Raw genomic sequence first — 16,410 nt, forward strand, 5'->3', positions numbered from 1 at the left:
GGGTGGCTAAACTCAAGGCAATTTCTTTTTACGGTTAAGCAAGAGATAAGGAACTGGTCTAAGTTACAGTCTGTGTAGCAAGCTAGTCCAGGTGCAGAATGAGTGTAGAGTCAGTCACTCTATGTAATAAAGGCTTGGGAGAAGAGCCAAGCTTTCACCTGCTTCCTGAAGTAGAGGTAGGCTCGAGTTATACGTAGCCCCGCTGGAAGTAAATTTCAGAGTGTGGGGGCTACTCCCGAGAAGGCTCGCTGGCAGGTATCACATCGCACAATTTCTTTTGATGAGGGGACAGATAGTGATGATCCTTGAGAGGATCTTAGAGGTTTCAGAGGTGTATAAAGGGCTAACTTATTCTTTAAGTACTCTGGCCCATTTTGTCTTTTGACCTAAAGATAATGCTACTGAAAATCCAGATATGGACCCGGTGAGCTGGACTTATCCATGCAGGAGCTGGTCCTATCTGGAGGAATAGCCTAGTGGTTAGTGCAGCGGACTTTGATCTTGGAAAACTGGGTTCGATTCCCACTGCAGCTCCTTGTGACTCCAGGCAAGTCACTTAACCCTCCATTGCCCCTGGTACAAAATAAGTACCTGAATATATGTAAACCGCTGTGAATGTAGTTGCAAAAACCTCAGAAAGGGGGTATATCAAGTCCTATTTCCCTTTTCCTTTTGAGATTCTAAATGGAATGTTGCTACTACTACTGGAGATTCTAGATGGAATGTTGCTACTATTGAGATTCTACATGGAATGTTGCTATTCCACTAGCAACATTCCATGTAGAAGCCTGCCCTTGCAGATCAGCAATGCGGCCGCACAGGCTTCTGTTTCTGTGAGTCTGACGTCCTGCACATACGTGCAGGACGTCAGACTCACAGAAACAGAAGCCTGTGCGGCCGCAGGCTTCTACATGGCATGTTGCTAGTGGAGGAGTAGCCTAGTGGTTAGTGCAGTGGACTCTGATCCTGGGGAACTGAATTCAATTCCCACTGCAGCTCCTTGTGACTCTGGGCAAGTCACATAACCCTCCATTGCCCCGGTACAAAATAAGTACCTGAATATATGTAAACCGCTTTGAATGTAGTTGCAAAAACCTCAGAAAGGTGGTATATCAAGTCCCATTTCCTTTCCCTATTTGAGATTCTACATGGAATGTTGAAACTATTTGTAGATTCTACATGGAATGTTGCTACTATTGAGATTCTACATGGAATGTTGCTAGTGGAGGAGTAGCCTAGTGGTTAGTGCAGCGGAGGCTGATTCTGGGGAACTGGGTTCAATTCCCACTGCAGCTCCTTGTGACCCTGGGCAAGTCACTTAACCCTCCATTGTCCCGGGTACAAAATAAGTACCTGAATATATGTAAACCGCTTTGAATGTAGTTGCAAAATACCACAGAAAGGTGATATATCAAGTCCCATTTCCCTATCTGAATAAATGCTGTTGAATATTGGCCCATTTAAATTTTGTTTTTCACAACAAGTCAGTTGGGTATTTTTATTACGAGTGACCTTCTCCATTGTTACATTGTAGTCATTTTTGTAGGTCCTTGTTAAACTAACATAAATACACCAAGCAAATGTAAAGGTCTTATTAATAAATTATGCATCCCTTCTCTCTTTGCAACTCTTAATAATTAACACCTCATTAATGTGTAGACAGCAGTCGAGCAGCAAGAGGGAAGCTATCCAGTGTCTTCCACCAGATGTTACATGTATCATTATCTACCAGTTGGTGAGAGGTTTTGAATATGCAGTCAGTTCAAAGGACTCCTGGCTCTCAGAGAATGAATTCAGGCCCAGATGCATCAACCATACGTTAAAAAAAATCAAAAACGTAAAAGTCCTTACCGAAGTTGAAAAAAACGAAGAATGCACTAAAACAAAAGTCCCACAGGAATGGAAAATAAAAATGGCAGATGACATTTAATGTGAACAAGTGCAAAGTGATGCATGTGAGAAGGAGGAACCCGAATTATAGCTACGTCATGCAAGGTTCCACGTTAGGAGTCACGGACCAAGAAAGGGATCTAGGTGTCGTCATTGATGATACGTTGAAACCTTCTGCTCGGTGTGCTGCTGCGGTTAAGAAAGCAAATAGAATGTTAGGTATTATTAGGAAAGGAATGGAAAACAAAAATGAGGACGTTCTAATGCCTTTGTATTGCTCCATGGTGCGACCGCACCTCAAATATTGTGTTCAATTCTGGTGGTAGCATCTCAAAAAAGATATAGTGGAATTAGAAAAGGTGCAGAGAAGGGCGACGAAAATGATAAAGGGGATGGGACAACTTCCCTATGAGGAAAGGCTAAAGCGGCTAGGGCTCTTCAGCTTGGAGAAAAGGCGGCTGAGGGGAGATACGATAGAGGTCTATAAAATAATGAGTGGAGTGGAACAGGTACTACTACTACTATTTAGCATTTCTATAGCGCTACAAGGCGTACGCAGCGCTGCACAAACATAGAAGAAAGACAGTCCCTGCTCAAAGAGCTTACAATCTAATAGACAAAAAATAAAGTAAGCAAATCAAATCAATTAAGGTAGATGTGAAGTGTCTGTTTACGCTTTCAAAAAATACTAGGACTAGGGGGCATGTGATGAAGCTACAATGTAGTAAATTTAAAATGAATCAGAGAACATTTTTCTTCACTCAACGTGTAATTAAACGCTGGAATTCGTTGCCAGAGAATGTGGTAAAGGTGGTTATTTATTTATTTATTTTATTTGTTACATTTGTATCCCACATTTTCCCACCTTTTTGCAGGCTCAGTGTGGCTTACATGGTATCGTAATGACGTTCGCCAATTCTGGTATGAACAAATACAGTAATGTTGTGGTAGAATAAGGTTCATGTGTACAGACACATTAGGTTAGCTTAACAGAGTTTTAAAAAGGTTTGGACGGCTTCCATAGAAAAAGTCCATAGACCATTATTAAATGGACTTCGGGGAAAATCCACTATTTCTGGGATGAGTAGTATAGAATGTTTTGTACTTTTTTAGGATCTTGCCAGGTATTTGTGACCTGGATTGGCCACAGTTGGAAACAGGGTGCTGGGCTTGATGGACCTTTGGTCTGTCCCAGTATGGCAATACTTATGTACTTATCACTCTACAGATATAGCAGCAAAACTCAGCCACTAGACATATAGTTAAGTGGTTTGTTAAGACTGCTTCTTCGCAGGCTTAAATTAAACCATTTAGCTATGCGGACAGCAGCTGAATATCACCAATATAGGGGCAGGTCTTCAATTGGTTGCCTCCGTTTGCTAAATGATACATGGTGGGAGACTCTATTCTATAATGGCATATGGGTGCCCAGATTCTAGTATACACTGTCTGGTCAATATTCAGCCCACGGCAGTCAGTGTTTTTTAAATGCTGACCGCCATGGGAATAACTAGCTCTGGATATTCAGTGCTGAGTCATGTCCGAGTAACTACATTGAATATCCAGGGCTACTTCAATGGTGTTAGCTACTGGGGCTTATGTGCGTCCCAGCTGAATATCAGTTGAGACTTGTATTTTTTTTTTTTTAATGCTGTCAGCCCTCCCCCTGTCCTGCTGCCCCCTCCCATCCCATGAATACTCAAAACAACCTCCTCCCCCAACCCCGCGAATCTGGCTCCCACCCCCCAAAGGAAAAAGATGATTGTCCCAACCCTTCTCCCTCCCCATAAGTCACTCTGAGTCTACTTGGAGAAGTCCCTGGTGGTCTGGGGGAAATCGAGCAGGTGCAATTCCCATTTGCTCCAACCCTACACCAGGTTGCATTCCAAAATGGCTGCCACAGCCTCAAGCGGCAGGCCTCAGAATATTTCAAGTAGCATGGGTACTTGAAGTACCATGAGGATGCCACTAGGGGTCACAGCAGCTACTTTGGAATGCAGGCCAGCACCAGGCTGGAGCAAATAGGCATTGCACTTGCTCAATTTCAACCAAGACCATTAGGAACTTCCCCAGGTAGGCCCAGGGGGACCTATAGGGGTGAGGGCTAGGGAAGTCTATGTCCTTTGGAGGGGAGTACTACAAGGTGAGGGCCATTAACTGGCTAGGGCCATGCTTTGCCTAATCTCCGCCCCTAGTCCTCGGTGACACTGTCCAGTTAAATACCGTTGAATATCGGGCGGTACGTTTCCAAATAAACTGACCCCTTTTAATTTTCTCTATAAGAAATAAATGGCTGGATGTAAAATAATAAAACTTGCCTTATAAGTAGGCCTATAAAATGATCCTGCAACCAGTATGTAGCATGAAAATATTCCTTGCAAACTTCACACAAGAAAAGTACTTTGAAACATCACACGGAGAAATGGAAATGATAAATGTGAACACTAAGGGGGAGGGGGTAGTTATCAATGTGGGCTAACAAAATGGAGGGATGCCACACATGAGGTCTGAAATTTCTATTTTGCGTGCCCTATTCCTGACAAATTCAGTTTGGGGCGGTGTTGCCATTCTTTCTACAGAATGCTTCTCTGTAATTTAAAAGTGATCTGCTAGCCTGACTCTGCTCCCAAACCTTTAATACATGCAGTGACTGACTGTCCCCTCCCTCTGCACCTGGACTCGCTTACTGCATGTCCTGTAAGTTAGACCAGTCCCTCGTATCTTATTCAACTGTACATATAGGGGGCCCTTTTACGAAGTCGTGTAGGCACCTGTCTGCGTCCAAAACACGTCAATTTGGAAGTACCGCCGGCTACCACGTGGCCCGGGCGGAAATTTCATTTTTTATGTGCGTCCGATACGCACGCCGGAAAATATTTTTTATTTTCCAACGCGCAGCGCTAACCGGGCAGTAATCAGTAATTGACCGTTAGCGCCCGGTTAACATGTGAGACCCCACCACTAAGTCAATGGGTGGCGGTAAGGTCTCAGACCTAAAATGAACGCACGCCAATTTTTATTTTGCCGCACGTCCATTTTCGGCCCCAAAAAAGGCCCTTTTCACAGGCTCGCTGAAATATAGATCTGCGCGTATCCAATACACATGCCTACCCTAGTGCAGGCCATTTTTCAGCACACCTTAGTAAAAGGACCCCATATAATTTGCCATCAGTTTAGCCACCCATCCATTTATCTCAATTGACTTTTAACTACCCATTTTGTCCCCGTCTATATATCTGCACTTGGCCCCTTGGCTACATCATTGTGTTGTAGGAACAGCCTTAGTATCTTTCAGAAGAGACTTGTGAGGTCTTCATAGCATCGCTGCCTTCCCAGTTGCTAACAAAATATATTTTTTCTTTGTTCCCACATGTAGGAAGATGTATACGTCTACCTGCTGGATGGAGAAGCCAGGTTGACCTGCAGTGACCCTCCCCATGAGCTGCCCCATGAGGGCAAAGTCAGGTAAGATCTCTAGCCTAATAAAGCAAAATGGGCAGGTGATTGGTATCCTGCAAACCGAGGGCGGATAGAGAGACAGGTTGAATGCGCCTACGGAAAAGTGCACCAAAACTTCAAAAATCAAGGCAACGGAGGAGGGAGAAGAAGAAAGCCAAGAAAAAAAAAAGTCCTAAATGGAAAATAGAGATGAATAATCAGACATGAATTTACTCTAAGGTGAAACTAGGGGTGTCTTTTACTAAGGCACGCTCACGTTTTTAGCGTGGGCTAAAATTGTGGGTGCGCGAAACGTTAGAGACGCCAATGCATTCCTATGGGCGTCTCTAACGTTTAGTGTACCCCCAATTTTAGCACGTGCTAAAAACTTGAGCGCGCCTTAGTAAAAGATGCCCTAGGTTAGCTAGACAAACGAGAGACTGAAATGAGACCGAGGAGTAAAAACTAACTTGGAATACATGATTTATTCTTCTAGGGCTCAGTTGGAAAATATTGTAAAACAGTACGCAACTGAAAGATGCAAACCTATTCCTCAACTGTCACTTATATACATACATTTGTTCATTTATTAAGTCAATCTTATAAACCAATGGTTCTCAGGGCACACTCATCTAGACAAGTTTTCAAATATCCACAGTGAATATTGTGATGAGGCCGGCGAATCCAGGCAGGCTAGGATAAAATGCGGGTCCAAACTACATGTCCCAGAAGGTATTGGGAGAGGGGAGCAGGAAGGTGTGTTCAAAAACCTGCCAGGGGCTTCACATAGGAGGAGTGGAGGGAAAGACTGGAGGGAGCAGCTGCTATGGTGATCCATGTTGTTCTTTCGAAGCTTCCAGCACGTGTTGCAAGGCTTGCTATGCCCCCTCTTGCTGCTTCTGGAATTGAGCAGCCATCCAGTGAAGCATCTCTTTCTGTTCCATCCTGCCAGTCTGGGATAGCCTGAGAAAAACCAAAAAAAAAAAAAAAACCATCAAGTGCGATACCACTTTTTTTTTCCCTGCCTAAGTACTAACTCCCCTACCCCCACCCCCCACCACTCCCCTTTTACATGGCCCAGCCTGGGTTCCCTTGCATGACTCGTGCTCCCCCTTAGCTTCACACTTCAAACCAGCATTGATTCCCCTTCAGGTACCTCTTATCTGGGGTAACCGCTGGTCTGTACTTTGCTAAGGGTGGTCTTGTCAGCTTCACTCCAGCTGTTCCGTGGCTGCTCCACTCGGTCCCATCTGGGGTGCCACTGTAATGACTCCTTTAGCAATCCCTCTGGGATGGTGGCAAGCTCTCTGGTGTCTCCCCTTCTGTTCTGCTATAACCAGGGTTTTCAGCAATCCAGCTCCTCCCTCCGGCAGTCCACAACAAAGTTTTTCAGGGCAACACAGTTTTTAGTTCCAGTCTGTTTATTCACCCACTCTCTTCCCAAATTCAGTTCAAACATGTAATGTCTCATTCAATCCCCAAAAGAGAGAAAAAAAACATAGCACCCAAACTCTTCGTTTCAACCCCCAATACACCCCACCCCCCCAAAGTTCAAACCTCCTGGTTTTCAGTTTCAAAGTCTTTTGCTCTACGTGGTTGCAGGATGGCAGCAAACTCCCCCCTACACAGCTACTTGACTCCTGTGACCACCCACTGCCTTCAACTCTTGCAACCTTGCACCAGAGTGTAATTACAGTCCATATCCATTTGCTCCTCCAAACCTGGCAATCCTGAGCTATCCCCCTCACCAGCCTCTACACACTCCATTAACTCTGGTTCCCTCACCGCTTGTCGGTTAGCTCTCTCCCTCTCCTCCCAGGTGGCAGGTATCTTGTACTGATTTCTATTCTGACCCAGGGAAATTGAGTTTTTTTCATCACTGCTCCCCCTCCTGGCCATGGATTGCCATAGCAGCTGCTCCCTCCAGTCTTTCCCTCCACTCCTTCTATGTGAAGTCCCTGGCAGGTTTTTGAACATACCTTCCTGCTCTCCTCTCCCAATACCTTCTGGGACATGTAGTTTGGACCCGCATTTTATCCCACCCTGCCTGGATTCGCCAGCCTCATCACAATATTCATGAGATAGATTTGCATGTACCGCTGGTCTGTACTTTGCTAAGGGTGGTCTTGTCAGCTTCACTCCAGCTGTTCCGTGGCTGCTCCACTCGGTCCCATCTGGGGTGCCACTGTAATGACTCCTTTAGCAATCCCTCTGGGATGGTGGCAAGCTCTCTGGTGTCTCCCCTTCTGTTCTGCTATAACCAGGGTTTTCAGCAATCCGGCTCCTCCCTCCGGAAGTCCACAACAAAGTTGTCTTCTAGATTGTAAGCTCTTTGAGCAGGGACTGTCCCTCTATGTAAATTGTACAGCGCTGCGTAACCCTAGTAGCGCTTTAGAAATGTTAAGTAGTAGTAGTAGTATGTACTGCCTCTTTGATATGTCAGTCTATCTCATGAATATTCTTTGTGGACATCCTAAAACCCTGACTGGCTGGCAATGCCCTGAGGACTGGATTGAGAACCATTGTTATAAACCACCTTTCCCCAAAAAGGGTAGAAGGCAGTAAATAGTATTGTACCAAGTCAATTTAATAATGATCTATGGACTTTTCCTTTAGGAAGCCATCCAGACCTTTTTTAAACTCCGCTAAGCTAACTGTCTTTACCACATTTTCTGGCAACAAATTCCAGAGTTTAATTACACAATGAGTGAAGAAAAATTTTCTCCAATTCGTATTGAATTTACTGCTTTGTAGCATCATCGCATGCCCCCTAGTCCTAGTATTTTTGGAAAGAAAAAACAAACTATTCACGTCTACCCGTTCCACTCCACTCATTATTTTATAGATCTCTATCATATCTCCCCTCAGCCATCTTTTCTCCAAGCTGAAGAGCCCTAGATGCTTCAGCCATTCCTCATAGGGAAGTTGCCCCATCCCCTTTACCATTTTCGTCGTCCTTTTCTGTACCTTTTCTAATTCCACTATAACTTTTTTGAGGTGCGCTCGCACCATGGACCGATACTAAGGCTCCAACTAATTCAGAATGCTGCAGCATGACTGATAGAAAGCTGCAAGAGGCAGGACCACATCACACCCTTCCTGCAAAATCTACACCGGCTACCAGTACTTTACAGGACTAAATTTAAAACTCTTATGTTTGGTTTTCAAGGTCCAAAGACGAAATGGGCCAAAGTACTTAAAGAATAAGTTAGCCCTCTACACACCTTTGAGACCTCTAAGGTCCTGTCAAGGAGCATCACTATCTATACCCCTCATCCAAAGAAATTGTATGATGTGATACTCACCAGTGAGCATTCTCAGGAGAAGCCGCCACGCTCTAGAACTCACTCCTAGAGGGGCTACGCCAAACTGAAGACTGTCTGTATTTGAGGAAGCAGGTGAAAGCCTGGCTCTTCTCCCAAGCCTTTAATACAGAAGGCGACTGACTATCCAGGACTTGCTCGCTGCACACCCTGTAACTTGGACCAATTCCTCATATCTTGTTCAACTCTACATATAATTTGCCTTCGGTTTAGCCACCCGCCTATTTATCCCAATGACCTTGTGCTACCCATTTTGTCCCGTCTACTTATCTCAACTTGTCCCCTTGGCTACCTATCCAGATGTTTCATTGTTTAATGAACAGCATTAGCTTGGAATGTTGCCATTATTCGGGTTTCTGGCTTGGCCACTGTTGGAAGCAGGATACTGGGCTAGATGGACCATTGGTCTGACCCAATATGTCTTTTCTTATATTCTTATCATATCTATATTATTTTAATATTCTAATGTGTGCCTGTTAAGGTATTTTGTTTGTATTGTGCTGACATTATGAGTATCATATCTATATTATATTAATGTCCTTTACATGCTGGCTTTTCGTATTCTGCTAACATTGTTTTACAGTATTGTTAAATGTTTGTATTTGTAATACTGTATCATTAGTCCTATTGCTAGGATTCATTTTGGAATCTCCAAGTTTACCTTGTTGATTAAATTTATGCTTGTATTTGGTCTTTTTACTATTGTTATTCTGCTTACACAATTGTCAGTTTTATGTCCAGCTTGGGTGAACCTCTTCATAAAGATCAGGGCCGCTGAGGGGAGGGGCAAAATTCCGCAGTCCTGGCCTCCAAGGGAGGCCCGGGCTCAAGCCCAGTGCCCGCAAGCTTCTTCTTGTTGCCTGCTTCCGGGTCTGTCCTTCCCTGCTCCTGCATGACGCCCAGGACCCGGATGGTTGCATTAGCGCGATATCGTGTTAACGCAGTCATCCAGGTCCTGACTTCTGGCACAGACAGGAGCAGGAGAGAACAGACTGTGGGAGCAGGAACCCAGGAAGCAGCTTGCCAGTGCTAGGCCTGGGTCTGGCCCCCCTTGGAGGCAAAGACAGAAAGGTAAGGGGGCGGGCGGGAGTGGTGGTGCGAATGGGGGACGGCTTGACCAGGACCCGGCTACGTCTCTCGCCGGCCCTCATAAAGACGGTTAATAAATCTCAAACAATTAATAAATAAGCATTACATCATTTTCCTTGACTTAAAAATAACCCCACCCTCACAGTTTGCTTTTCTTCCCTAGTGGTACCTAAGTTCAGTGACAGGGAAGTCCTAGGAATTCAAGTTCTCAATTTTCAAGCAGTTTCATCAGATGTCTTGCAAAATACCCATCCTCACGGAACAATACTTTCATGGGAGATTTTCTGCACAAACTCCCAGATTCTATATCTTGCGCTGAGATTTCTGTGCGGAATCGAAGCGTATTCCATAACAATGCACATAACTTAGTTAACAAGCCACACTAATTCACTCGACAACCCACTCAGTCAAGATAGCTCACCTAATATAGCTACCTTAATCAATCCTTTCCTTCCTCTTTCTACCCTTATTTAACCTCTGCACAATATTAAATGTATGTCACCCAGCAATGACAATGCTAACAAAACTATGTAAGCCACATTGAGCCTGCAAATAGGTGGGATAATGTGGGATACAAATGCAATAAATAAATAATCAGTGCTGATAATTGGATGTTAGCAAGCCTCCAAATCATGAACTCATGGGTGGATGCATTTCAATTAAAACTTAACGCAGAAATAACACAATGTCTTATCCTCTCGTCACAACATAACACGAGTAAATCCACCACTATAATCACACCAAACTATACCCTTCCCGTCTCAGACAGCCTGAAAATTCTTGGAGTTACAATTGACCAAAATCTCACACTTGAAAGCCATGTGAAGAATACAACAAAGAAAATGTTCCAATCAATGTGGAAACTCAAAAGAGTAAAACCTTTCTTCCCAAAGGAAATATTTCGCAACCTAGTCGCCTAGACTACTGCAATGCATACAGTCCCCTCTTTGAACACACAGTTCTGGACACCCAGTCCCCCCTCTTCAAACACACAGTTCTGGACACACAGTCCTTTCTTCTTTGGACACACAGTCCTTTCACTGAACACACAGTTCCTATAAGTACTGAGGACACACAGTCAAACACTAATGCTTTAGGGACTTCTTACCCCAGGATTTTCAGCCTGCTGATCTCCTTGGACACACAGTCCACCACCAGTCCATAGGGTTAGCCAATATCTTCCAGGGGCTCTCTCCTCTTCTGCTGCTAGCTCACTTCTCTTCCTTTCACAACTCAGGTGGGGTATAAAGTGGTTAATTAGCTACACAGGACCCAGCCCATAACCTCCCACACCTGTGGACATCCCAGGGCTCTCCCCGGTCCTAGCACCCTCCACTTCTTCTGCTACTAGCGCACTCTAGTGGCCTACACCATAGAGGACACCCTCTTACTTATCACAATATATATATATATATATATATATATATATATATATATATATATATATATATATATATATATATATATATATATATTCTCCACCAGTTGCCGATTAAAGCAACAAGATTAACAATTGCAGTATTCTGTACTGCAAGATTTAAAAGTATGTACTCAGAGCATGGCACTAAATTTTAAAAGTGACCATGTGCTATCAGTATAACTTTAAAAGATACCATATACTCAGGACACAAATAGACTATATTTTTAGCTTCAAAAGGGTTTATTTAATATAAATAATATTGCAAACGAGAGATAGCTTTTAAAAGGATCTTAGAACAGAGAATTTGTGCATAAAATAGAACAAAGTAACAGGCTTAAATCTTAAGGTTATAGTTTAACTTACAGGAGAGTCTTTGTTACAGAGCATGCTGTGGTCCAGCTGATTGATGAGCACATGGTCAGGAGCAAGGCCAGCAGAGATAGATCTGGATTGCAGCTGAAGAGAAGAATCTATGTCTTGGGGAAACAGCTTTTGCTTTTATACTCTTAGTTTGCAGGGAAGAATGAGTGCATGTTCTGTGTACATTTTCTTCCTGGTTTGCACACGACCCTGAGTAGTTGCAAAGCATTGTGGTATCTTGGTCTCATGTCTTATGACATCACAAGACTTCCTGTCTGGATTTTGCTGACAAATGGTTTATTGAAGTGCAAGGCTTCCTGCTTGATTCTCTGTGATAGATACTCCTCTGATAAGATTTGTCTGTGGAGGCCAGCAGGTGTCCTTTGTCTTTAGTAGCTGGATTTTACACCTTTCCCGCCTGCCTGTCTCCTTGCCCGCTTGATCTTTGTTGTGTTGATCAGCCAGGCTTTTTGATCAGAGGAAGAGAGTAAATTTAAAACTTTGAAACAGTCTCTTACTTGAGAATAGTCTTTTGTTAAAGGGGGAGGAAGGGGGAGCACTGAGTCCTTTGTGGCAAGTGGTTTATGGCTTCTTGATGAGCCTTCAGGTATCCACCTAGTCATGCTTTTATTATGAGTCCTTGTTAGGTGGGAGGAGAAGGAAGCTATATCCCAGTACCTTTTGTCTCTGTTAAGTGTTCCCAAAAGTTTCCCAGAAAAAGGGAGGGGGGAAGATGGGCTTGAAATGAGAGCCAGTTTCTGCTGCAGTTTCAAATATATTTTTAAAGCTGTATTTTTGTATTGCTATATATATTTGTATCTGATTCAGCACAATCAACTGACATACTGCTCAATAATTCTGACACCATGTTACACATCCAGCTTTTCCTACATGAGCACGCAGCTATGGAATGCACTACCACTTGACGTGAAAAAAATGCGCGACCTAACCAACTTTCAGAAATCACTGAAGACTTGCCTCTTCAACAAGGCATACCGCAACGATCCATCATATGAACTTTAACGCAATACCACTTTATCTCTTATTTCGAATGTGATCTCTTTATACTTGATTACTTAATCTACCACGTCACTCATGATCTTTATGTAATACCACTTGTATCTCTCACTCTGGAATGGCGATCGCCATGACGGAACAATGTAAGCCACATTGAGCCTGCAAATAGGTGGGAAAATGTGGGATACAAATGCAACAAATAAATAATCAGCACTAATTGGCATTAATTAGAATTTACACGCACTACACGCTAAGTGTATTCTGCAAAGCAGCGCATGTAAATTCTAATGCATGCTGCCGAAAAGGGGGCATGGCTATGGGCGGGTTGTGGGCGTTCCGAAAAACTCACGCCTACAGTCAGGAGCCATCATGGCTACTAGACATATTCTGGAAAACCCCTAGGCGTATTCTATAAACCATGCCCAGTTTAGGCGTGGTTCATAGGATATGCCTAGGTGGAAAGTTTTTCACTGACGATTTTTCAGGTGCCCAGATGTGGAAATTGGCAATATCTGCCAGTCTGGTAGAATTTCTCCATATAAGAAAACAAACAAAAACAAGTGGGAAAAGGTATGTGACATCCTAGCAGAGTAGAAGGGCAGCCTAGTGGTTAGTGCAGTGGACTTCCCATAAAGGGACCCAGGCAGAAATCCCACTAACACCCTTATTTTGTATTGTGAGATCTCCAGTAACACCTAAAAACCTACTGTATCCCACTACAAAAGCCCTCAGCTCTGCAGGTGTCTCCTATCTATTGGTACAAATGGTATTTTGTGGGTTTTGGAAGGCTCACAATTTCCACCACAAATGTACTAGTTAGAGAGGGATATGAACCTGGGTCCATTTCTCTACAGTCCACCGCACTGACCATTAGCCTACAAGCTAATGGTCAGTGCTCCTGGGACCAGCTTGCTGCTCTAATAGGAATGGCCACAATATCTAAAGCTGTCACAGAGCCTGGTATGTCCTGGCACAGTCATATCTTTGGGCAGTTGGAGTGGGGGGGGGGGGGTCATGCTTTGATCTCTCCAGTGGTCAGCTGGGAGCATCTTTTTGGGACTTACATGTCATAGGAAGGGGAATGAGACTTGATATACTGCCTTTCTGTGGTTTTTGCAACTATATTCAAAGTGGTTTACATAGTCTATTGAGGTACTTATTTGTACCTGGGGCAATGAAGAGTTGGGTGACTTGCCCAGAGTCACAAGGAGCTGGAGTGGGAATTGAACCCAGCTCCACAGGATCAAAGTGTGCTGCACTAACCACTAGGCTACTCCTCCACTCCTCCAGAAACAGGTCCAGATAAAAACGTCCCAATTGTTGCCCTAGACATATTTATCTTGTTCCATTACCCCTGGAAAATGTTCAAATTCTGGGCCTGTCCAAATCCCACCCAAAACAAGTCCCCTTACGATTTAGATGGACTTTGGAGAAAACCGTCTCAAATCTGAGTTTCAAAAATTGTGGCTTCGATGTTTCCCCATGAAAAATGTCCATCTGCTGCTTTCATGCCGCTTTTGAGATGTATTTCTTTTTTGAAAATAAGCGCCATAGTAACATATAGTAACATGGTAACATAGTAGATGACGGCAGAAAAAGACCTGCACGGTCCATCCAGTCTGCCCAACAAGATAAACTCATATGTGCTACTTTATGTGTATACCTTTCCTTGATTTGTATCTACCATTTTCAGGGCACAGACCATAAAAGTCTGCCCAGCACTAGCCCCGCCTCCCATCCACCAGCTTCGCCTCCCCCCACCGGCTCGATGATGGCAGAGAAAAGACCTTTATGATCCATCCAGTCTGCTTAACAAGGCGGTCAGAGTTGTATCTGCACCCCTCTACGCCCTGTAAAGTATGCAGGTCTTTTTTATTTTTTTGCTCTTTTTCTATGGGGATTTTTTGGGTTTATCCGACGCCTTTTTGAATTCCCTTCCTCCTTTCCTGTTTGCATTCAGGTCTTGTATACTATTCTACATCATGACTTTGTCATACCACTCCCTGGCACGTTTCTGGCACATCCATTCTTTGGCGGGGAATGCTGCTCATAAGAACCATAGACAATTACTCTGAGAACTTAGTAAATGGGGGAGGGGGGAGGAAGACATTTGGAGGCCTCCCTCCGTCTACTAGAGTTGTTTTCTGCAATGCTCTGATAGCTCTAGCTTTTCAACAAGTGACTTTTTTTTTTTTTTTACAAAATAAGAGATACTTACTGTGTGCAAACACTTTAAAACATGACAGTCCACAGGCTCTGATTCACTGCTATTGAGACGCCTCGCTAAGCTGTGATTTATAATATGTATGGCAATGAATCCAGGGCATAAGGACACACCCCCAGGGTTGAGATCTACAGTCTGTGTGTCACTGAATCCACAGTTCTGGAGCACCTCACTGAGCTGTGATTTATAGCCTGTGTGTCACTGAATCCGTAGCTCTAGGACACCCTGCTGGGTTATGATTTACCATCCCTAGCTCTCCGAATGTCCCATCACAGCTGTTTATTAGCAACCTTCACTTAGGTACATATATCACAGCTGAAAGGTATATATTACTCCCTTTGTGCCTGTCCATTCTGAAAATGAGTCGGTGATTGAAGGAGCTGAAGGCACATTAATAGACACAGGGAGAATATATTAACCTCTCGGTACTGGTTACAGTTTCCAGGGACACTTTCCTGAGGTCTGTGAGCTCTTTACCTTCCTGCCCCTTTCTCCTGGTAGGAATCAGTAATTTGAGCTAGGAATTCTCCTAGATGAGCAATGGTAAACCATATCTCTGTACATTAGGTTACTACTACTACTTAGCATTTCTATAGCGCTGCCAGGGTTACACAGCGCTGTACAAGTTTAAACATGGGGAAGGATAGTCCCTGCTCAAGAGAGCTTACAATCTAAAGGTAAAAACTATGCAGTCAGTGTAGGTATCAGGAATGGGAAGGTGGTTAGGCGCCAAAAGCAAGGGAGAAGAGGTGGGCCTTGAGTAAGGACTTGAAAATGGGCAGGGAGGGCGCATGGCGTATGGGCTCAGGAAGTCTGTTCTAGGCATAAGGTGATGCGAGGCAGAAGGGGCGGAGTCTGGAGTTAGCGGTGGTGGAGAAGGGTACAGAAAGGAGTGATTTGTCCTGAGAGCGGAGGTTACGGGTGGGAACATACGGGGAGAGGAGGGTAGAGAGGTAATGGGGGACTGCAGATTGAGTGCACTTGAAGGTCAATAGGAGAAGCTTGAACTGTATACGGAAGCGGATCGGGAGCCAGTGAAGCGACTTGAGGAGAGGAGTGATATGAGAGTATCGGTTCACGCGGTAGATAAGACGTGCGGCGGAGTTTTGGACAGATTGAAGGGGGGATAGATGGCTAAGCGGGAGGCCAGCGAGGAGAAGGTTGCAATAGTCAAGACGAGAGGTAACGAGCGATTGGACGAGGGTTCGGGTGGTCTGTTCAGAGAGGAATGGGCGAATTTTGCTAATATTATAGAGGAAGAAGCGACAGGTCTTAACTGTCTGCTGGATATGGGCAGAGAAGGAGAGGGAGGAGTCAAAAATGACTCCGAGATTGCGGGCTGAAGAGACGGGGAGGATGGGGGCGTTGTCAACAGAGACAGAAAGTGGGGGAAGAGGAGAAGAGGGTTTGGGTGGAAAGACAAGGAGCTCAGTCTTTGCCATGTTCAGTTTCAGATGTCGGTTGGACATCCAGGCAGCGATGTCTGAAAGGCAGGCCGAAACTTTGGCCTGGGTTTCGACTGTGATGTCAGGAATGGAGAGGTAAAGCTGGGTGTCATCAGCATAGAGATGGTACTGGAAACCATGTGATGAGATCAACGAGCCCAGGGAAGAGGTTGAGGAACTTGTACCCATACACATTACACCTAG

The 16,410-nt window shown here is 44.3% G+C and overlaps 1 protein-coding gene across 1 annotated transcript in view; it reads left to right on the forward strand.

The window, feature by feature from the left end:
* The window catches only part of PDE2A (phosphodiesterase 2A), a 687,803-nt gene that overhangs the window by 417,719 nt on the left and 253,674 nt on the right, over positions 1–16,410 (forward strand). The window contains exon 3 of the mRNA XM_030199986.1: positions 5,267–5,355. Coding sequence (XP_030055846.1) covers positions 5,267–5,355 — 89 coding nt within the window. The remainder of the gene's footprint in view (positions 1–5,266; positions 5,356–16,410) is intronic.

This window comes from Microcaecilia unicolor, chromosome 4, assembly GCF_901765095.1.
Source record: "Microcaecilia unicolor chromosome 4, aMicUni1.1, whole genome shotgun sequence".
NCBI lineage: Eukaryota > Metazoa > Chordata > Amphibia > Gymnophiona > Siphonopidae > Microcaecilia > Microcaecilia unicolor.